The 22798-nt window shown below is 45.2% G+C and overlaps 1 protein-coding gene across 4 annotated transcripts in view; it reads right to left on the bottom strand.

Moving 5' to 3' along the window:
• LOC100757073 (kalirin) overlaps nt 1–22798 on the bottom strand; it is a 528077-nt gene that overhangs the window by 379288 nt on the left and 125991 nt on the right. For all 4 annotated transcript variants that reach the window (XM_035444595.1, XM_035444596.1, XM_035444597.1 and 1 more), the window contains exon 4: nt 1285–1477. In XM_035444595.1, coding sequence (XP_035300486.1) covers nt 1285–1477 — 193 coding nt within the window. The remainder of the gene's footprint in view (nt 1–1284; nt 1478–22798) is intronic.

Here is a 22798-nt window from a genome sequence, read left to right as displayed (position 1 = left end):
CAGCTACACACAAGCAAAGGTTTCCAGATTTCTTTTCAGTTTCTCCCCCTTTGAAATGTATAGGCTTGTTGTCACCAGCTCCGTATAAACAAGCCAAAAATATATTGGAAGTTTTCTGTGAGACTTGGAGCTTTGGGTAGGGTCCTGGGAGACCATGATGTTTAACTGTTTTTGCACCAAGACTATTTTCTTGAGCTATTAATAGAGAGTGAGAACTTCCTCAGTCAAGAGGTCAGGTCATTTGTACTCATACTGAAGCCAACTGAGGCCGCCACCCCAACACATACGCACTCCTAGTCTGTAGGGACAGCAGTCTAGAATGGGAAACTCTGAAAGACTAAATGCAGCTCTGACTTTAAAACAAACTCTCTCTCTCTGTGTGCTCAAATTTGGCTAGAACAAGAATGTTTAAACCTCTGATTTAATCTTAATGTGTTGTCATCATGAAGTCTCAAGGACTCACATGCACTCTGGAAAATTTAGTTTAAAAACAACATGCTTTCATGGATATGAAAGTCATATGTTATCTTGAAAGAGAATAGAAAAACGTGAATAAAATAAAAAACCCCATTTTCAAGTCACCCTAAATAAACTACTGCAAGCAATTCCATTTCTCAGTTTCCTCTTCACAGATTTTAAACAACTATTGAAGGTCACACTGCCCATATTGTTTGATGACATGCCTTCTAAAAAACTATATATCATGAACATTTTGTAGTATTTTCTAAATATAATTTCAATAGCTTTATAAGATTTCTGTATCAGTGTCACCAAAATTAATGGATTGTTATTAAAAATATTAGTAAATGCATGTATGTTAATATATTACATATGTATATGCACATACATAGTAAACATTATACATATATATATATTACACATAATATATACGTATATATAATATACATATATACATACTATTACAAAAATGAACTATAATGAACATCTTTGTTGGCATTTTGTTTATAATTTTAATTTGTTTTATCTCCACGGATATAAAACTCTTAAAAATTTTTTATACAATTGCAATGTTGCCAGAAGTACTGATGCCATGGACACTCCCATCAACAGTACATAGATTGTAAAATGATGTTGTGCATTTGGGACCATTTCTTGAGCCCGTTACTCATACTAGAATGTAAGTGGTAAGGCCAAGATGGCCAAGAAATCTGCAAACCTTTGCCCCTGACATCTTAGCCACCATAGGGTAGACAGGGAAGGAAACTGAGAAACATACTGGTTGTACTGGGGAGCGGAAAGGAGGGAGACAGGGGTCTGCCTCACCTCAAAGATGAACTTGGAGCTGCCGAAGTTGGTCTTCTGTTTCTGCCAGAAGTTATCAGGCTTGATGATGAGGGCCACATGGATCTCAGCGGGAAAGGCTTCCTGCAGGGTTTTGAGGAGGGGCTTGATGAGGTCCCACTTGGAGCCCCGCATGTCGATGATGACTGTGAAGCCACGTTTGCAGACGTCCTCACTATGGGGAGATCAAAGTTCAGACATGGTCACTTTGGGCAGCGGAGACTTTTCAGTACACAGGCAAAAAATAGTATTGGGGAGACTCTCATCTTCCTGACTTGGATTGCCCTCCCAACTCTAGTCATCGTCTAACCAAACGAATGGGTCCTGCCTCCCAAACCCTTCTGGATGCTCTGTCTGATCAGGGCCTCAAGCATTCCACTTCCTCCTGGCGCTTAGCAAACACCCATGTCTTCTCTTCTAGTCAGTTGCACTTTGGAAGTTTATCACACACTTCAGTTGTCAGGAGGAATTATGTTTCCTCATTTGGATTAAAGCTTCCTAAAGACAGGGACTCTACTGCTCCTTAAAGATGAGAAGTCTTCCTCGTGCTCACCCAAGACACACAGTACACTTTACCTCCGAATACAAACTGAGCCAGAGCATCTTTTCCAATGCATGCCTCCAGGCCAATTTTGTCAAATGGTTAATAGAATATAAGGCATTATATGTAGCATATATTTAAGATGTATTTAAGATTGTATTGTATTTAAGATGAGTCACAAGTAGTTCAAAATGTATGCCACTTTAACATTAAAGTTGCTGAGTCATGCTGATCACTGGAGGATAGTGGGGTGAGGCTGACTTGTGGGGTAGCCACCCAGCTATCCAATAGACTACTTAATGAGTCTCACCGTTGGGGTTGTTGGGATGGGGCTCTTGAAATCCAGACCAACTTGGGTGAGAGTGAGCATCTTGAAAACCAATACTATGAGAGATACCATATCAGAGGGAGCCACTATAGGTCCGAGAAGAGATCTGGAACTAGGGAGATTTCCAGAGACCTAGAAGGATGACACGATCTGACAATCCAGACAATGGTGGAGAGGATAACCTAAAAGCCCTTCCCCTAAAATGAGATTGATGACTTCTCTTTATGCCATCCTAGAGCCCTTATCCAGTGGCTGATGGAAGCAGAGACAGACATCCACAGATATACACTGAGCTGAAATCTGGAATTTAGTTGAAGAGAGGGGGGAATGAAGAACGAAGGGGTCTGTACCAGGTTGGAGAAACCCACAGGAACAGTTGGCCTGAACAAGGGAGAGCACATAGACCCCAGATGCTGTCTGGGAGGCCAGTACAGGACTGATCCAGACCCCTGAACATGGATGTCAATAAGGAGGCCTCTGCACTCCAGGGAGCCTCTGGTAGTGGATTAGTATTTTTCCCTGGTGCAAGAAGGGACTTTGAGAGCCCATCCCACATGAAGGGATACACTCTGGCCCTGGACACATGGGGAAGGGCCCAGGCCCAGTACAGGAAGATTTGGAGGACACTGTAGAGCCCCTGTTGAGGGCCCTACCCTGCCTGGGGAGTAGTGGGTAGATGGGGTGGGGGATGAGTTGGGGGTGGAGGAGGAGGGATAGGGGTGAGGGGAGGGAGAGGGAGAAGGGGTTTACATGTGAAACAAGCTTGTTCCCTAATTGAACTAATAAATAAATTAAATATTGAACTAATAAATAAATTAAAAAAGAAAACCAATACTATAAGATGTCAAAGAACCAAGATTCTACTTACTATGTAACTTATAGAAAGCTTATCTTAAATACCCAAACCTCAACTACAATTCTTCAAAACTGAATTTTAAAAAAGTAGATTAAAAAAATCCGTGATATCTTGTTAACAGTCCTTCCTTTTATTTTTTCCCTATCCACTTGTTTTAAAACAATTTCTCGGTATACGGTATAATATTTCCTTGGCCAGGGGCTTTCTCCTACTCCCCCCTCTCACAGGCAGTACTTGTGGAAACCGTTGCATGTGGTACATTCCCTTCACTCCATCACACTTGCTTATACTTGTTAGTTTTAAGGCCACCATTGCAAGGCTGAGGTCACAAAAGAGACAAAAATTATTTTCAGGATTCATTATTAAATGTCAACCAGTGATAAGAAGGCCGTCTCAGATCATGGAAATTGTGTGAGTGTCCCCCACACATGCCAGCTTGCTCAGGCCTCCCAGTTAGATGGATACTCCCTGAGTAGCCACAAGGAAGGATGGAGCACTCTCTCCCTAACCCTGCACACCAATAGAAAGGAGTTAGCACCTCTTCTTCTTTGACACTTAATAAATCCTCCCATGGCCAAGGTTCCAGACTTTCTATGAAAACAGCCTGTTCTCCCAAGGTGCTCTGTATGTCTGCTATACACAGCTGAGGAGGAGGAAAAAAAATTTTTTTTTTAAATCTTGTGCTCATTCTGTGCCAGGAACCATGGACACTTATTTCATTTTATCCTCACAATAACCTTATAAACTAGATATGGCCGTTTCTATCTAGAGATGATGAAATTGAAGTACAACATTTGCATAAGGTTACATGACAAGCAATTGCTCAGCAGAAATGCAAAACTAGGCCCATAGCTGATGAAGCCTATACTCAGATCCCTATGTCATTGCATACCTACCATTCTGGAACTAAGCCTGGGGGAGGAGCTGGGCATCAGCAATGAAGGACTTAATTTAGAGAACTCACCAGAGATGAGGGAAACTAAGGCAAAGAGTCCAAGCAAATGGCCACCATTCTGCAGTCAGTGCAAGGGTACAAAATGGAGCAAGTGAAAGCACAGACAGGCATAGGAGCACATAGCTGTAATCTCTACACCCAGGATGCTGAAGCTTGACCAGATACTTAGTGTAGCTCCTGGGGCAAGTACCCTTTAACCTATCTGGGCTTCAGTTCCCTCACTGTGAACTCTATAAACAGTAGTATCTACCTTAAAGGCTAAGTCCATTAGTGTATACGTAAAGTACTCATGACCAAACACATAGTACGGACTATGTTAGCAATCTTATAAGGAGCTATTGGTGACATTTTTGAGAGCCCTATATTGTCACTGTGCTCATTCTCCAGCTCCATGACAGCTGCAGCCATCAGGTTGAGCCTGTCACCTTTTCAAGAGAACTGTCTTTGGCTGCTGGATGTCACTCCTCCTGGAGAAAGCAGGGCAGTTACTACTCCACTGCATGGCTAGACAATGCTCCTCTTACACAGGTGTGTTAAGGCCTGGCCCCATCCCTTATGAGCAAGTGACTGTGAAAGGTGATGTGTGCTCAGAGCCTGTGCAAGCCCCTAGTGAGCTGTAAGCTAGACTCTCTGAGACCACAAGTTCTTATGGCCTGTCCCCTCCCCAACTCTACTCTCACACTCTTGCAAGTTTCTCCCAGAGATTATACTCTAAAACCATTTGCTCCCAAATTTCTCTCTCAAAAAGATACAGCCTGACAATTCTTTTTTATTACATATTCTAGTAATGTTAATGTAAACAATATATTTCACACACTTGTGAAATTCTGAAGGCCACGTGATATATAGTTTAAGACTACAGGAAAAGACATGGGGTGGAAACTTGGGTTTAGGAGTTGCCCAGTGCCTGTATTTACTGAGCGGTACATAAGTGGACATGAGCCCATGTGTGCAGAAGCAGGTGGGATCATCGAATGAAAACAAGGGTGAAAAGAGCTATTTCCCGAGTCACAGATGGAATAGACAGGAATGGCAATGTTTAAGAGAAGACAACAAAAAGTAGAGAAGCCTGATGGCCAAACACAGAAGAGGGTAGAAGCGGGGGGGGGTGATGTGTCTGTAGAGTCAAAAGCTGCAGTCCTGCAGAGGAACACAAGAGGAGCAGAATCGCTGGCTAGGGGCTGGGAAGCCTCAGCCCAGGACCATTACCAGTACCATAGGGTCATCATAGATGATGCCTGGGATATTTAGAAAAAATGGCAAAGCCAAATAAAACTGTCTATGGGCATTTGAAACCCCAGTGCCACCCGCCTCTGAAAGCTGCCGGGGTCCACACACCTCCCCAGCCTGCTCTCTTCCACAGGTGCCTGTTCCCACCCTCCTCTCCTCTCACAGGCTGTACTCACTGGGGCCATTTCACCAGCCTACTTTATACAGGGTTGTCACTAAGAGGCCCACCTTCCCCTCAGGCAGTTTGCCTTTATAAGATGTTTATTGGTCCAAATCAAACTTTTGGAGTTACAGGCTTTTATATCCACTCTAAAGGAGGACGGGGTGGTTCTCCCCACTTTCCACTCTCCATGAACACCAGGAGAGGCCGCGGCTCCTTCCCTTTCCCCTTGCTTCCCATCTGGGGCTTGTGTCCCTGCGGACCCTCCTGGCAAGCTTCCCAACACGTGTGATAAATCATGGATCCTTCAGACTGAGCCGTGAACCACTCACAGACTCTCCAAGCCTCTCAGGCCCAGAAGTCATAAATGTATATACTGAATGACCATATGATTGATCAGCCGCTTCTAGTACTCAATTCTAGACCATTTGCTCTTTTGTTCATTAAATATCACTGGAGTTGTTTTCACTCAGTGAGTGTGTGCCATCTTCAAGAGGCATTTTTACTGCCTTATGCCATTGCTTCTCTAATGCTAGTGCCTTTTATTTTCACCCAGGACGTCCATTTGAAAATGCTAATTTGGGGGACTGTCCAAATATTCTGAGGAAAGTTGTTCTGGGATGAGGTCCAGGAGTCTCTTTCAGTTCTGTGGTGGTTTGAATAGGTATGCCCCCATAGACTCGTGCATTTGAATGTGGAGTGGCACTATTAGGGGGTGTGGTCTCGTTGGAGGAAGTGTGTCACTGTGGGGACAGGCTTTGAGGTCTCATATGTTCAAGCTATGCCCAGTATGAGACACAGTTTCCTGCTGCCTGAAGATCAAGATGCAGAACTCATAGCTCCTTCTCCATGTCTGCCCGCATGCTATCATGCTTCCTGCCATGATGACAGTAGACTAAACCTCTGAAACTGTAAGCCACCTCCAATTAAATATTTTCCTTTATATGAGTTGCCATGGGCCAGGTGTTGGTGGCACATGGCTTTAATCCCAGCACTTGGGAGGCAGAGGCAGGTAGATCTCTGTGAGTTTGAGGCCAGCCTGGTCTACAGACAGAGTTCTAGGACAGCCTCCAAAGCTACAGAGAAACCCTGTCTCGAAACCCTCCCCCCCAAAAAAAGAGTTGCTATGGTCATGGTGTCACTTCACAGCAATAGAAACCCTAACTAAGACAATGACCAATGACATTGCTTTTCTTGGGTGTAGTATGTAAGAGTTTAATGATAGATTCAGTTTGCCTAAATCACATATTAGGATGAACATTAAAAACCACATGTACCATACAGCCACATCAGAGCAACAGTGACATACAATCAGAATATCTGCCATGTGAGCCTATAAGCATGTTTTCTGTAGCTCCCTTCTCTCACAGGCTTGGGTGAATTCCTGCCTCTATGAAACGCCTCTGGTTCTGTAGACTGTGGATGCTGCCACTTGGTCTTAGGGGCTTCCCTGAAAGGCTGGGCACAGCCTTTCCTAGGTATGGCTGATGGAGCTTGGACACTGCTGAAGCCCTTCCTAGGATTCTCCCTCTACTGATCTGCAACGAAATCCTGGTGGTGTGTCTATTCCCCCTAGAGCTTTCCTGGTAGCTCCATCTCAATTACTAGGCCAAATCCTGGCTGTCTCTCCAGGGATCTCTTAGGTCCCATCCACATCTGTGTCCCCAGAGTCCCCATCTCTTGACCAAATGAACTATGTTAGGATGGTTCCAGGTCTGAAGGATGCAGGTGAGGACGGTTTAGCTGGTGGGTAGATGAGGGGTAGATGAATATGACAACTGACCCTTTGTATTCTTAGTGGCTTCCTATACTTAGCAAAGATTACAGCTGGGAAGGCCACTTCTGAAGTCAGTCTTCATAAGTGGTTCATTCTGCCAGGCCCAGTGCTTTGTCTCTGCAGGAGGCTTGAATCCTGCTCTCCAGCCCACTCCTATTCATTCATACACTAATGTGATTCATCTGTCAGCCCTGGCTTTGCTTCTCTGGCTGTCTTAGCTGCCATTGTCACCCAAGCCCAGTTTTCCAAATTAGAATACTCAATGGCCTTAGCCTGAGGAGTAAGGACTAGGTGCCTCAAGTCACAGTCATGCTGCTAATTGGACAGCAGCACTAAGTACCCATCTGTGGCAACCCTACGCCATGGCATCACACTGAGTACAGTTGATTTCAGGGAGCCAAGTACCATTTTCCCCTGTCTCTTTTCCTAACCACTGATCCTTGCACTCCATCTCAGGTGAAGCCTGAGCAAGGCCCACCCGTCTTACCAGATTCTATCCTGGACACTTTAGTGAATCACTCTTGAGATACCTCACAATTGTGTGACCAAAGACTAGCTCTTACACTACCTTTTCTTCTTCCTAGATCTCCCGTGTCACAGTGGTCATCGCCCCATAAAACAGACAACAAGTTACTCCTGCATTTCCCAGATGTCTCCAGTTTCCCTCTGCCTCCCATCCCTCCATATCTCTGCGCTTGCCCACTCCAGCCCCACCTCTGCCTAGAGAACTTCTAATCACATTTCAGGTCTCAAATTACAAGGCTCCTCCTCCAGGCAGTCCTCTCCCATGGTGCACCTCTCCTCCTCCTCTCTACTAGTTGAGGGGGTCTTCTAACCTCAAGCTTACCTAGCAAGGCACCTGTCGCATGGTAGCTATGGACAGGCTCTGAGTGGTCAATATCTATGTCCCTATATAGAGTGATATGGCTCAAAGGAAGACTTAGGGATGGGGTACAATAAAATGTCAAGCATGAGGACCCGAGTATGCTCCCCCAGAATCCACATAAAAAGTGAAGTGTTTGTAGCTGAGACGGGTTTGTAGTCCCAATTTAGGAAAGGGGAGACAGACAGATCCCTGAGGCTTGCTCGCCAGCCAGCCTATCCGACTTGCAACCTTCAGGCCAGGGAGAGAGCCTATCTCATAAAAGCAGGGTGGACAACTGAGGAATGTCACCTAAGGTTGGCCTCTGGCTTACACACACACACACACACACACACACACACACACACACACACACACACACACACACAAACACACACACACACCTGTACATATATAAGTACATGATTATGTAAAGGCATATGCACACACAATAAAAAAATAAAAGGAAGACCTAGTTATGAAGGTGTTGATAAGAAACATATCATTACCTAACTATATCACACTGCCCATTAATTTATTCACCCAATAAGTACTTATTGAGCATTGACTTTGTAGCTGGCCTCACACTAGGGATTTGGAACATAAATGTGGGCAGACACAGAATCATGAAAATTATATTCTAGAAGGAGCGATAGACACAAGACTGTAGCTAAAGAGGATGGATAATACTTAAGAAGTCAGATACTCAGGACAAGTCACTTGCAGAGCAGAGACTGAGAAGTAACTAGCTAAGGAGAGACCAAGTGAGAACTCCGGCAGAAAGAAAGCCCATGCAAAATCCTTGGGGCAGAGGACCACTTGGGTGCTGCTACTCTGCCACCAAGCAGGAGACAGGGAGAGTGGAGTCTGGAAAGGGAGCAGGGGAGCAGCAGCCACACTGGGCTGGAGCACTACATTGAGAAGATGAAACAAACCTCAGGCTGGCGAGGCATCAACTAGATACCCCCGCCCCGCCCTGCAACCCCCCAAAACACTGCAACATGAAGCAACTGGTTTGGTAAAAGTGAGGCATTCATATGTTAACACAAAGCTAACTTTTACTCATTATCTGAGGTTCTGTGTATGGTAAGTACTTTATGTAAATATGTAATTTATCCCTCACATAAAACTCAGTAGAAGATAATGACTCACATGGTATGGTTAAGAAATCATGGATGTTTGGTGTAACCTGTGTGAATACAAAAGTCCCAATTCAGGAGCAAGGGCCACCCTGACCTCTCTTCACCGTGTCACTGGAAGGCCACCATCAGTTGGTTTTCACTGTGCTCTGGCCTGACTCTTTTTGTCCCAGCCACTATGGTACCCGAGATTCCCTTTATTCCCATGGAATGTCTGGGATTCCCACTGTAAATAGCTACTGCAATAAATAAAACACGAATACATCCTGGTGATGGCTGAGGGCACAGAGATCAGCAGCAAACTCTGCTCCAGCCGACCAGCAGAGGAGGCAGGACTGCTCTTCTGTGTGACATTACCGGGGCTGCTTTATTGGCTGGACATTAGCTATGTGTGTGTGTGTGTGTGTGTGTGTGTGTGTGTGTGTGTGTGTGTGTGTACACAAGCATTCCAACATGTGAGTGCATATGTGTGAGAGTGTGAGAACATGTGGGTATGATTGTACGTGTGTGTGTGTGTGTGTGTGTGTGTGTGTGTGTGTGTGTGTACATGTGTGTATGGGGGGAGCATGTGCATGTGTGAATACTTGTGTGGGACACAGAAAAGAGCAGTGTTTGGGTTGGGATGGAGCAGAGCTGACCTGTAAGTCAGACCTATTCATAAAGTTATCAAAGGATGGTAACAAATTCAAAGGCTAGCCTGATCACTGAGGGGTGGGTTCAGAGAGGAAGAACAAGTCACATTAGGGACTTCCTGCTTATTGCCACCCTCCTGCTGTGGCATTACAGCTGCAGACAAGAATGCCACTTGCAGACCAGGTACAGAGGAATCTGGAGAGATCTTACCCATGGCTCCTGGTTGGATTTTTATACCATGAGCAGAGAGCAGAGAAAGGAAAGAATGGTACCTCGAACAAGCCTTTCACTTTCCACTTGCCCTGGCTCTGCACTGCTCCCATGTTCCTTAAATCCTCCCCTGAATTGAATGAACTAGAAGAGAAAGGGCGACACTGCTCCCTGGCCCCATTCCTATTGGCATTCTACACCACCCTCACAAACACAGAGGCTCTGGCTCTGTCTGACCTCTGCATCCATGGGTCCTGCTTTATGCTCCTCATGGAGTTTTGCCAGTTCTCTGCTGATTGCCCAAACCAGGCCATACCCGCTTTCCTATACAACCAGCAACCAGCAGGTGTTGAAGAAACTGTTAAGGACACATTAGCACTTGCTCTGAGCTTTTGTCATCTGTATAATCAGAGGTAGTAACAGGAACACTGGAGGAGGCCCTGCCTTCTGGAGCATGAGCCATTCTCTGAGGAGCACTGCCAGTAACAAATGTTTGCTCCCACAAATAGCTCTCTAGGCCATCCTTCACAGAGGAGGGCCTCTCGACGGCTGTTTGTCCAAATGGAGGAATAGGAGCAGAGGGCGCCCTGTGCCTGCCACAGATGTCTTCCCATTGGGTCACAGGGCCACCATTAGTTGGTGTTCTACTAGGATGTAATTTAGCTGCCATTGAAGCCACCTAGGGAGCCATACTAATTCATCCAAACATTTGGTTTTTGCTTTTGTTCTGCTTCACTGGAAGACCGTCCCCTTTACCAGTCATTAATCTAAAGGTTTGGAGTTATGTGTGCTGTGCATATATCATGTAAGAGCACATGTATGTGGGGGCCTGGGAGCTCTTGCATAAATGTGCTCATATATGTGGATGTCACAAGTCAACCTTGGTTATCACTCATCTGGAGCTACATATGCACTTTGTTTTTTTCGGCAGTGTCTCTCATTGGCCTGGTGTGTGCCCAGTAGGCTAGGCTGTCTGGTCAGAGAGCCCCAGACATCAGCTAGTCTCTGCATTCATTATCTTTTTAAAATGTAGATGCTGTGGATGAGACACAGGTCCTCATACGGGTTGTGCCATTTCCTTAGCCCCAGTTGGTGTCTTTTCTATGCCATACAATGATCCATCTTTTGTCTCTGAATCTCCTGTTATGTGAGGGCCAGAGGGGTAGGCAGGGTAGTACAAAATGATGCTTTGGCTGAAACTTAGAACCTTAAATCTGTCTGTAAAGCGTTCTAGCATGCAGCCTACCGGTCACAAATGGCCAAGGACGGCTCTGAATAAGGTGCAATACAAGTCTGTAAACTGTTGTGTTACAAAGTCAAGAAATGGGTCAGCTGAGCGACTCTGATTGACTTGTGTGGGTGGGGGCTGGGTGCTTTTTCGGTGCCTGCCCTCCAACCCAGTGATTCTAGCATAGGCAGCAGCAATCAAGGCTTATTGTGCTTCTGTCCACTTCTGGGATGAGGAGGGACCCCTGGCCAGCTGTGCTCCTCAGGTTTGCCAGGACTGAGCCTGCCTGACTCAGGGAAACCCGAAGCAGAGGCCAAAAAAAATGAAGACCAGCGCTTTCCAGCTCTTTAAAACTCATTACCTAATTTCATCCAGATGAGGCTGTTTACAAATGCCAGGAGCAGGGAGTGACCATTTCAGTATTTCTTGCTGAATGAGAGAAAGGGAAGTATTAAAAAGCAGTGACCCAGGCATCAGAGTTCCACCCAGTATTTCCACGTGTGGTTACCAAGTGGCAGGTCAGAGGTCTAAACTCATTCCAAGAAACTTCATGAAGTACGGCCAGGAAGGACAAAGACTTCCTATCTTGAAGATGCCAAAAGAGCCCTGCCATAGCAAAAGGGTATTAAGAGAAGACCCATAATCTGTAAGGTTAAGATATCTTTATTAGAAAAAAAAAGATATCTTTATTAGATAAACACCAGCCAGAGTGTGCCAGGGGCAGCAAGTCAGGGGAGGCCAGAGAGAGAGCGCCCTCATGTGCCTTGTCTGTCCCTTTAAATGCTATCCTGAGTCACCCTGACATCACCTTGACCACACCCTGACGGGTGTGGCCAGACACACCCGTAGCCAGCTTCTAGCACAGTATCCCCTACAACTCCCCTTTTATTCTAAAAGAGGATTAAAGCTTAACAATGTAAAGTATCCAAAACTAACAATCATAAAGGTGAAATACAAGCAGATATAATAATCTGCTAAGACACATCCTAACTATGTCTATATCAGCTAAACCCTAAAGTCATCTGAAAAGAGGTCACAAAGGGACCAGTGTGAGAAGGGCAGCATGCAGCCTCCCAAAGAAGAAGACCCTTCCCTCTTCAAGAGGCCCCTGCAAGAGGACACACTCTTGCTGCATAAGCCCAACGCCACATTTGTCATCAGCAAGGTCATTACTGGCAGAGGCAGCTGGCCTGGGATATGATGGGGAGGAAACTACCCCTCTCCGAGAGAAGACTGCCTTGGACATTCCAGGAAGACTGAAGCCACTTCACTTCTGGAATTCTAGGAGGTGGCAGAGGGGTAGGTTCAGAGACAGAGGGAAGGGAAATTGACATGTCTGCCTAGGACAACAGCCTCTATACTTTCTTCTGGTCACCAAAAAACATGAAGCAGAAATGAAATAGCCAAAGCAATGAGTGTAAAGAAAGAAAAATCTGGAAGCCAAGTCGCACAGCCTCTGTACTTGCCCTCTGCCCCCACAACCCTCCTCAGCCTCTGCCTCCTCAGCCCTCCACCCTCCTCAGCAAACCTGAGCCCCACCACTATGATTTCTCCATCTCCCTGTCTCACCAGGTCAGAAGGATGGAAAAACTTACTTCAACCTCAAAAAAAGTAACTATGTGACTACTACTCACATCTGTGAGTAACAGAGCAAAGAGAGAGTTTCCATGTAACTGGTAAGCTTGACAGCTGCCTTTGGACACAGTTTGCATTTTGGTTTTATCTTTTCCCTGGATTCTGGAAACATAACCAGACCATGATCCTCCCTGAAGGCAAAAAAAAAAAAAGAAAAAAAACTGGTGCCCCCACACTATCCTAAATAGTCTGCAATTGAGAACAGGCTGAAAAGACCATAGGATCATTTGGCCAGCCCCTTGGTGTTGATGTATGTAAGCAACTGTCTCTCATACACACAGAACTGAGAAAGCACTCCATCGTACTCAGGGCTGGGCAGTTTAAGGAAGGGCTGGACCTACTCTAAGTCTACAACAGGGAGTTTCTCTTCAGCTGACCAGTTAGAAAGTCTGGGCTTCCCCCATCCCAATCTGGAAATCAAGGATGTTCTCTTCCCACAGGGAACCAGGATGGGGTGTGCCACATGTTCAAACCTTGGCTCAGGCAGCAGGCCAAAACCCAGCACATGAATGACTGGTGATGGGAACAGATAAAATTCCATCTGTGGACAGAACGGTCTGAGAGATGTAAGGCAGAAAATGCTCTGGCATCAGGGCTTTTGAGTTCCCCACACCAGACCTGGTCCTCAAGTGACCTACCACAACCGGGAGTTGGGAGAGAAGGAGCCTCTGGAAGAAAAGAGGCAGGGCCATCAGGACACACACTGGGATTGTGTCAGTAATCCGGAAACATATTTGTACTCACTGAGTCACCACACTGACAAGAGTGCTCCGTCTGGGCTCTGGAGAACTGGCTGTCATCCTCGCTCAGTTTAGAAACAGCAGCGCCTCCTCCATGAGATAGCCACTCCCGCTGTCTCCAGGCATGTGCATGCTTCATCCATGTGCATGCTTTGGCCCAGCAAAAGGCTCAGATCCCTCGAAGCCCCTGACAGGGGGCAGGGGATGTCTTGAAGGAGGTCTAGACTTTGCATTCACACGATTCCTGGTAGTGTCTCCAAGGAGTCTAGGAGTGAGGCCCTGCCTTTTTTTTTAAACATTGGTGCTCTGCAAACTCAGAGATAAGTAGCAAGAGCCACTCTGCAACCTTTTCCTGTTCCCAAGAGCACATGTCTTATGTACAGTCTGATCTCATGAGAGAGACCAGTCCTTCTACCTGTGACAAACTGTCTAGGCTCAGTGGTCTTTTTCAAATTTTGTTCAAGTATTTGTTCTTCCTGGACAATACTAGATGGATGAAGGAGAATTGTAGAACCTATCTCACCTAAGGCAATTTCAGACACCATGATGGTGGGCAAATACCTTTCAATAGAGGGGATTAGCACCGGGAAAGCCCCAGGGAGTATGTTCTCCTGTGTTCTTGTCTTCCGTGTGCAAAGAGGAAAAACAGTGTTTGAAAAGACAAATTAAGACTTTTATCTCCAAATCTGTGGCTGATGAGAATGGTGATGAAGACTGTGGGTGTCCTGTGACAATGATTTCCCCCCAAATTGCATCATTATAAAATGCCCACTTTCAGCTGGCAATTGTGTGCCTAGGCTAGCCATTTCCACATACAATATTTTATTTGCACTTACTATATTTATGAGAGAAAACTTGTATTAAACATTTTGTGATGGATGAACAATAATGTTTATGGCTCCTTAAATGTTAATAACATTTTTTTAAAAGTAAAACTGGAACACACAAGACCTGATGAGAAGACAACAGAGTGTTACCAATTTGGAGCCTCATGTCCTCCCGTGTGGCTGAGCAAAGGTACTCTACCACTTGGTGGCAGCACACCTGAATTGCCAAAAGGATCTAATAAAGGCAGCCTGGGTACAAAGCTAGTGTCATGAAGCATCAGGATCTCACGGATGGTTAAAAACATCTACTACTCCAAAGACCAGCAAAGGGCACAGTGTAAGACCTAACCATTGATGAGTGTGGAAAATAAGGAAGGGGAACATGCTGGAAATGTCCCTCAAATGGGGGAAGGGAAATAGCACCAAATCCAGAACCCACCAAGAAAAAACCAAAACAAAAACAAACCTCCTCATTGCTAGGCTATCTCTCAGCATCTGTATTCAAGGGGCTCCCTTGTTTCCAGCCCCCCAACCAAATGAGTCCTAGGTAAATTCAAATCACCCTGATTGCCTAATATGAACATTAGGAAGGCTTGACTGCATTGGGTCTTATTTTACCTGACACTGAAGTTTGCCTAATCAAGATTACAGCAGACACTTTGGCCTCCTAATCAGCCTGCTCTTGGGGAACTACGGACTCCAGCAGCTTAAACGAGATGTTGAAGACCACACCTGAATTGCCCAGAGATGAACTCCCAGGAGGCCTCACTTTCCTGATAGAGGGCACATAAGGCCTCCGGTTCAGCTGGGCAAAGAGGAGGTTGACAGCTTCACTGAGCCAAGCCAGAGATTGAGTGTTCAACCAGCTGACAAGCTAAAACACACACGGAGGGAAAGCTAAAGGTTCACCAAGGACACAATACTCTGATCTTTTCTACATGTCACAACAGCTCTGAACACTTCTATGAGGTCTCTGTTAAGGGGTCATACTGTTTTAGGAAAGGAAAAAAGACTCTTTGCCTGAGAGACCCAGAAGGGCAAGTACTACAACAATCCCTTTAGCCTTACACAGCCAGGAACAGGCCTCACTGTGTAATGTATGATGGCTTTTCTACACGATGGTGGAAACAATGGACAGTGGTTCCTGGGCAATGGTGAGCAAATGCACTTAAATTTGTGTCAAAGTAAGAATTCAAGTTGAAGCATCTCAGACTGGGAGCATAAGTCAGGAATCTTGAAAGTGATGTGGTTTTATCCATCTTAACAAAGATTTCCATGACTGCCACCAATCCATACCAAAGAAACCACTGAAACCTATAGGGAACTGAGGAAAGCTGGGGACAGAAGAAGTGACCTTCCCTACAGAAGAGCACACCAACTGGTTGGCCAGTGCCCAACGGTCAGCCTGGAAATCACACAGGTAACATTGTGGGGGACTGAACAGGTTATATTTAGGAATGTGTCTATCTGTGCATTCAATAGCAATTATATAAAGAAGAGGCTGTGAATTTGAAGGAGAGCTGGGAAAGGAAGAGTATATGTGAGGTTTTGGAGGAAGAAAAGGGAAGGGGGAAAAGGTTGTAATTCTAATCTCAAGAAATTTAAAGAAAGGAACCACGGAAGATGTTGATTAAGGTTTTTATGTAATGATGTTCAAGAAGGACTATTTATGACAGTGAAGTTTTAGGAAAATAATCTAGATGTCTTATTGTGCTGGATGGTGTTCTGTCAACTTGACACAAGCTGGAGTCGTCTGGGAAGGGAAACCTCAAGTGAGAAAATGCCTTCATTGGATGGGCCTGTCGGCAAGCCTGCGGGACACTTTCCTGATCGATGATTAATGTGGGAGGGCATGGCTCATTGCAAGTGGTGCCACCTCCCGGCAGACGGTCAGCTGAGCAAGCCAGTAAGTGGCACCCCTCCATGGCCTCTGCTTCAGCTCCTGCCTCCAGGCTCCTGCTTGAGTTCCTGTCCTGACTTTCCTGACTGTGATGGGGATGGTAAACTGAAATGAACGAACCTTTTCCTCCCCAAGCTGCTTTTGGTCACAGTGTTTTTTTTTTTTTTTTTAATCACAGCAACAGAAACCCTAAGACACTTTTGCCCGAGTCAATTTAATTATGATATATCCCGTGATACAACTTTATAATCTTAAGAAACTATTTTGTGGTATAAAACTAAATGAAAATCGGATAAATGGCATGATTCCCTATGTTTTTTTAAATAAGCTCTAAAACACAAGAAGGAAATATAGCAATATATTAACTCATTATCTCTAGGTGGTAAAGTTATACTTTCCAAAAGATTTTCATTTTCAGATGCTTTCAAATAAAAACACTTTAGAAGTATCTTTCCAATTTAAAAAGAGGGCCAGACATTAGGCATGTACACTTATTTCTTTAGCATTTACTACAGGCCTAGTCTACATGTTTAGCCTATAGTTTTACCACCATGCCATAAGCATAGCTCTAGCCCTGACTTTGAGGAAGCAGTTCGAGCAACATCACACAAGGCAAGGGAAAGACATTGCCGCTTGCAGTCAGCTGTTGGGTTTGAGCTCCTTCTGTGTTTCATCCCAACAAACCCTCACACACGCTGTGGCTCATAAGCAAGCAAAGGGTCAGTCGGCACACACACACTCCTGCAGAAGGCAGGCAGCTCTTCTGGGTCAGAAGCCCCCACAGAATTTGCACACATGTCCATAATTTTCCACAAGTCCACTGTGTCTCTGCTAACACACTATATCCTTCCACAAGGTCAGCAGCAATCCCCAGCGTCCCCTCTATGAGGCACATGGAGCGGACACAACAAGCCTTCTACCAGGATTCTGTCATGAAGGCTGAACCTTTGATTTATCTCCTGAAGGCACTTCCTGGTTTTTAGAATACTCAGGACCGCATGTTTTCTGCCTCTGCTGGCCTGGGTTGTCCTTCTCCAGGGAGTCTCAAAGGCTGCCTCTGCAGGTGAAGCATTCTGCTCCGCTCTTTCCTTCCTCACCACAACCTGCCTTCCATCTCTTCTTAGCCCCTGCAACAGTTGGCCCCACCAGGGCTGTGCAGACCAAGTCCTACGGCAGTGGACAGTTCACAGGAGTGAGCCAACCTCCAGCTGCATATCAGCTGACCACTAAGTCCAGAAACACGTGCCTGACCTCAGAACAGTGCCGAAGGTGGTAACTCAGAACAGGCAGGTAGCAGTGTGAAAGCCCCACCGCAGACCCAATGAGAAAGAGCAGGGAGACCATCACTACACTCTCATGTGGCACAACCTACCCATCGGATTAGTGTGTGTGTGGGTCCCTGCTACAGACAGTCTTCATCTCCTTAAATAATCCCAGTTTAATTGCATTTATAGTTTCCCTACATCCCTTGGTACAATCTGGTGTTTTCCACAGTTGAGCATAAACAAGCTGAGTTTGCTTGTCTGGAACTGAACATGAACATGAGGGTGAAACTCTAAAACACACCTACCCTACCCTCTCCACTGTCCCAAACTCCCACAGTGATGTCAGCCCTGGCTGGCAGAAGCCTAGGTTTGAGGCAATTGGCACTTGCATTTCCTGCCTCAGCCAATCTTTACACCCGGCTTCCACAGAGAACTTTCGGGAAAGCAGGTTGGAAGCATGGACAGTTACAGCCCATGATTCTTAGCCCATGGCCCCAGCTTCTTACTTCCTCCCCCTCTTTACCAGTTCAGTCTTAGCCACCTTTGAATCCACCTCTCACCATGCAGGTCAGTCTCCTGCACTCCGTTACCACAGACTCACCCTTTACTCTGGTTTCCTCGTCCCATCAATGCATAAAACATAGGCTTTGGTATTAGAGATCAACTAGCTTCAAATTATCCTGGCAGTATCCCCAACAGGCAAGTCACCTAACTTTGCCAGGCCTCAGTTTCCCTTTAAGTGAAATGGGAATAATAATACCTCAAAGGGCTATGAGAATTAAGTCAATATTTGTAAGGTCCTTCTAGCAATGCCGAGGGCTTATCTAGTAAGTATTCAATAAATGCCAGTTTATTATTATTATTATTATTATTTTATTATTATTATTATTAATATTATTCATCTATATTAATACAACTGCCCATGCCGCAGCCTTCTCCACTCCATCTTCCATTCAGCTGACAAAGCCAATCCTCTTTTTTAAAAAAAATGAAACATTAATTGCCCTTCTCCTTATGAATGCCTATCAGCAAAATGTCTTAACTGGATCTCTGTAATTCCTTTCTGCCACTCTCAAAAGTCCTTATGTTTCTATTCTCCTGGGTTTTAGAAGCTTAATTCAAAAACCCTCTGACCTTCCCTGCCTCACTCTTCCATTGCCCTGAGCCCTTCACTCTGCCTGGACTGCCCCATCCCTGGCATTTAAAACAAGAGTCTCCTAGTGTTCCAGCCTATGCTTGAAGTAAAGTCTCCCCCACCCCCACCCCAAGGCAACAACACTGGAGGTGTCCCATGTTGCAAGCCCACAGCACTGGGCTCAACTCTGCATACAGCACCTGTCTTGGGTGCTGTTCATGCTGGACTCTTCCAGACCACAGAAAGAGAATCTAATCCACCCTCTGCACTGTGTCAGCACCCGGCAACCTTTACTTAATAGCAATCAATGAATTGAAAAGAATTTCACTTATTCTTTGATATCGATATCAATTACGGCACCTCTTCAAAGTATTCAAAAAAGGAATCATGATTGATTTTCCTTGTTTAACTAAGAGGAACTTCTCAAGAGACACTTTAGTATCCCATTAATCTTCCATTAATAATTTGGTTATGAGCCCTCAGAGTCAAACATTGTTTCTTTTTGACTCAAAATTAGAGTTGAAGGTTCATCCATGTTTTGCTCATTACTCTAGCCAGGAAAGTTACTCGTAGAAACCTACACAGCACTGGCACTATCACTTTGCTGAGCCCCAAACCAAGCAAAACAAGATAGTATATGGACTATGGAAATATGGGATAAAGTATAACAAAGAAAAAATAAGAGAAAAGTAAACTCAAGGCTCCAGGTGTAATTTTAAAAAGTGGCCCGTGAAAGGAAGATGCAAAGGGACAGAGCTTGGGGAAAGTGAAAGGGAAGAGGGGGGAAAGGAGAGGGCAGACCTGCATCTGGGGACAGGAGCAGCAGAAGAGATTGGGGGAGGGAGAGAGAGAGAGAAAGAGAGAGAGAGGGAGGGGGAACAGACAGGCAAAGAGGGAAAAGAGAAAGATGAGAGGTAGATAGGCCATTTAGAAAGGAATGTAGTGAATGTGCACAGACGGTGTTCTTAGTAGCTGCAGCTGAGGATATCCTGTCAAGACCCCAAGGGCAGGCCAGTACAGATGCCTGAATACTAACACCAGGCAGTGGCCATATCTGGGGGCATGCTGGAGGGGGAAGCAGCTGTGGGAAGCGTCAAGAGTGGAGGTCATGCTCAGCCTCTCAAGTTGGGGGCCGACGTGAAGTGCTCATCCCCTACCATGCTTTGTAACACTCATGTTCAGTGTACCTATTCTTTTTTAAAAAGCATCTATCACCGTGTGTTCATACACATATTTTTTAAATTATTACTATTAATCCCTCCTTCACGGGAGAAAGCAATGATTATTGAGTGACTGAAAGATTTCTTCGCAACATCTTGATGAGCTAATTCCAAATAAAAAAATAGAATACCAGACTAAGACATGTGGATTAACATACCCATGTCTCACCCTAGGTCAAATACCTTCTATCAGCACCCGTAAAAGCCCAGTCTACACTATGCAGGGTCTTAGAAGGCTGAGCCATATGAACTACATCAGTGGACTCCATGGCCATCTAACTTCTGGGAGCACTCAGCCAACAGCAAGCAGGAGAACAGAGGAGAGGCAAATAAGGTCATGATATCAAGTTCCTGTTCTTTTCCCTCCAGGGAGTCACTGTGTGTGCTGGCACCATCTCTCCCCCCAAACCCATGGCTCTGGAGGCTTTCTGTTCCTCCCAAGCCCTCCCTCTTCAGGTCTAGAAAGACTCATATTACCCTAGCTGCTGTTTCAAATCTGGGTATTCTCCCCCAACCCTCCTCATACTTTATAAGCTGCCCCTCAACATTGTCTTAAACTATACAAGCTGAGGCCACATGTTTCTCGACTGCAAGCGGTAGAACTGATACCTGGAGGTGTGTACATGTTACCTTTCCATCCCTTTCGGCAAAGTTTGGCCTGACTCTAAGGTAGGCGATAACTAACAGTGGCAGTTACTACTATGGTTTTATGTTCCTTAGCCACATAATAGAACACTATTTGCTCTTCGGTACTGATGTTAAGAACATCTAACAAAAGGACACTTAGCTGATATTGCTGAAGAATATGTGTAAAATGTGGAAACTGTAATAGAAACGATAAACCTTCCACACAGGCAACAGAATCAATTTACAATGGCCTTTAAGACAGAATTTTTAGGCAAATGTAAATATAAACAGTGATCTAGTGTTCTTACTGGTCCTATTTCCTGGCCTTCCATCTCTTTGAGTTCTCCCTGTACCTTCCTTTAATTGATGGTCCCAGAACAAAGGACAGGGCACAACAGTACTGTCTGACAGGTCCTAATAACAGAGTGCTTGGGGTAGTGACACTTGGATAGCTCCAGCCTTCTGGTGCTAAAAACAGTAGGAGGAAATCTTTGCAATCCCCCTTCCTCTCCCTTTAGCTGTCTTTCTGGTCCTTTCTGGTTATTTTTCAGTGATGCAGCACAAAGACAGTTCTGGCTTTAAGCCCAATTTATCTTTCGCTGGAATCAAAAGAAGAGGTGCAAATATTATCAAATGATAAAGCTGCAAATAAAGGCACTTTGGTTTGACTGGCATTAAAGAACAGCCTGTCCTAATTTCTTGTCATCTCTCCTCGCTGCAACGACACTTGCATTCCTTGACACAAGGCTCAGCATCTTGGCAGCATTGCTAAGAGCAGCGTTGATGGCAATACAACATTTAGTACCTTAGAAGCAGCAAAAAGTGGGATAACAGTGATGATAAAAAGGGGCAAGTTGCTGTGACAGATACAACCTTTACTCGCTGCCTCAAGCATTCAGTCAACTGCCAAAATCCACACTGTGGACAATGCCTGGATACTCCTGGTTTGTATTTAAAATCCTATCTCTCCATTCCGAGGGATGTTCATCAGCTGATCATATCTGAGTATTTCCTTCCCACTCCTTTCACATACAAGTAATTACAAGCAGATAGCAGACCACAAGGACAATGAAAGTTTAGATAAGCTTCTTATAAGTGACAGTGAGAAAAATACCATGAGAGCTTGTGATGATTCCTGTCTAGGACCTGGCTCATTGTAGACACTCAGTGAGTATGTATTGAGGTCAGAGAGTGGAAGGGAAGACTTTAAAATCTTTCACAACCTATGATTTCTCATAACAAGATGCCTAGAAGAGACTCATGATGTGGATTCCAAACTCATCAGAAGCAAGATGAGAAAAGACCTCAACTCAAGACAAAAAGGATCCCGGACGAGTAACAGAACTTATGTGAACTTTTATACCCTTGATTGATCTCTGGTGCCAGGTAAAACCCCTGAAGTCTCACCAAAAGTCTTAGGAGACCAAAAAGCAGTTGTCCTGGGATTGAAGACATAGACAACATGCCAGGCAATGGGTCATTGAGGGAGCCAGAGAAGGATGTACCTAGTGGTTTGAGATCCTGGAGTTTATGTGGTATATATTTTCCAATACCACAGCAAGCTAGAACTCAGGACAGGAAAGAGACTTAGAAACACAATCTGATTCAATAGTCATTTTTTTCTACAGCATCTCTACAGGAAAATTGTCCTGTGTCTGGTGACCTGACTAGGAGCAGACTGCTGCTGCCACTGCTGGACAGCTCCCAGGTGCACAGTTCTTCACTGGAGGCCTGATCTCTACCTTGTACGAGTGATGAGCCAGTAAATTACCCAGATATTTTCCTCTTTGGGGCAGAGCCTCTGACCAAGTTAGGGATTGCTTCTCTCTTCTCCCATTGGCGGATGCTGCAGTGCAGCTGCTGTGACAGCACTCAGCCTGGTGCATGAGACTGGGAAAGTGTGATGCTGCAGAGTTGAGCGCAGGGGTCTTGACATGGCACCCTTGCCCAGCAGACAGTACGACCACTCATTTCTAGTTATCACGACTGTGGCTAAGCAACGTTTCTAAACAGGCTGGTCCCTTACAATCCAGATCCTTCTACTTCTTAGTTGCCCTTCCTGTTTTGTCTTCTGCTAGCTGCTTCCAGTACAGTTACATCTGCACTGCCCTTTACTGTTGCCAGTTTGGATTATGTAGAGAAGCACCTAAACTCCTACTTTGGTCTCCTCCTGCTAACCGTGAATCCTCAATCTGCCTGGCACATAGAGTCACTAAGTATTTGCTAAA

This window comes from Cricetulus griseus, chromosome 4 (assembly GCF_003668045.3).
Source record: "Cricetulus griseus strain 17A/GY chromosome 4, alternate assembly CriGri-PICRH-1.0, whole genome shotgun sequence".
Taxonomy (NCBI): domain Eukaryota; kingdom Metazoa; phylum Chordata; class Mammalia; order Rodentia; family Cricetidae; genus Cricetulus; species Cricetulus griseus.
The sequence above is the reverse complement of the archived record's forward strand: the minus strand, read 5'-3'. Positions and strand labels throughout refer to the sequence as shown.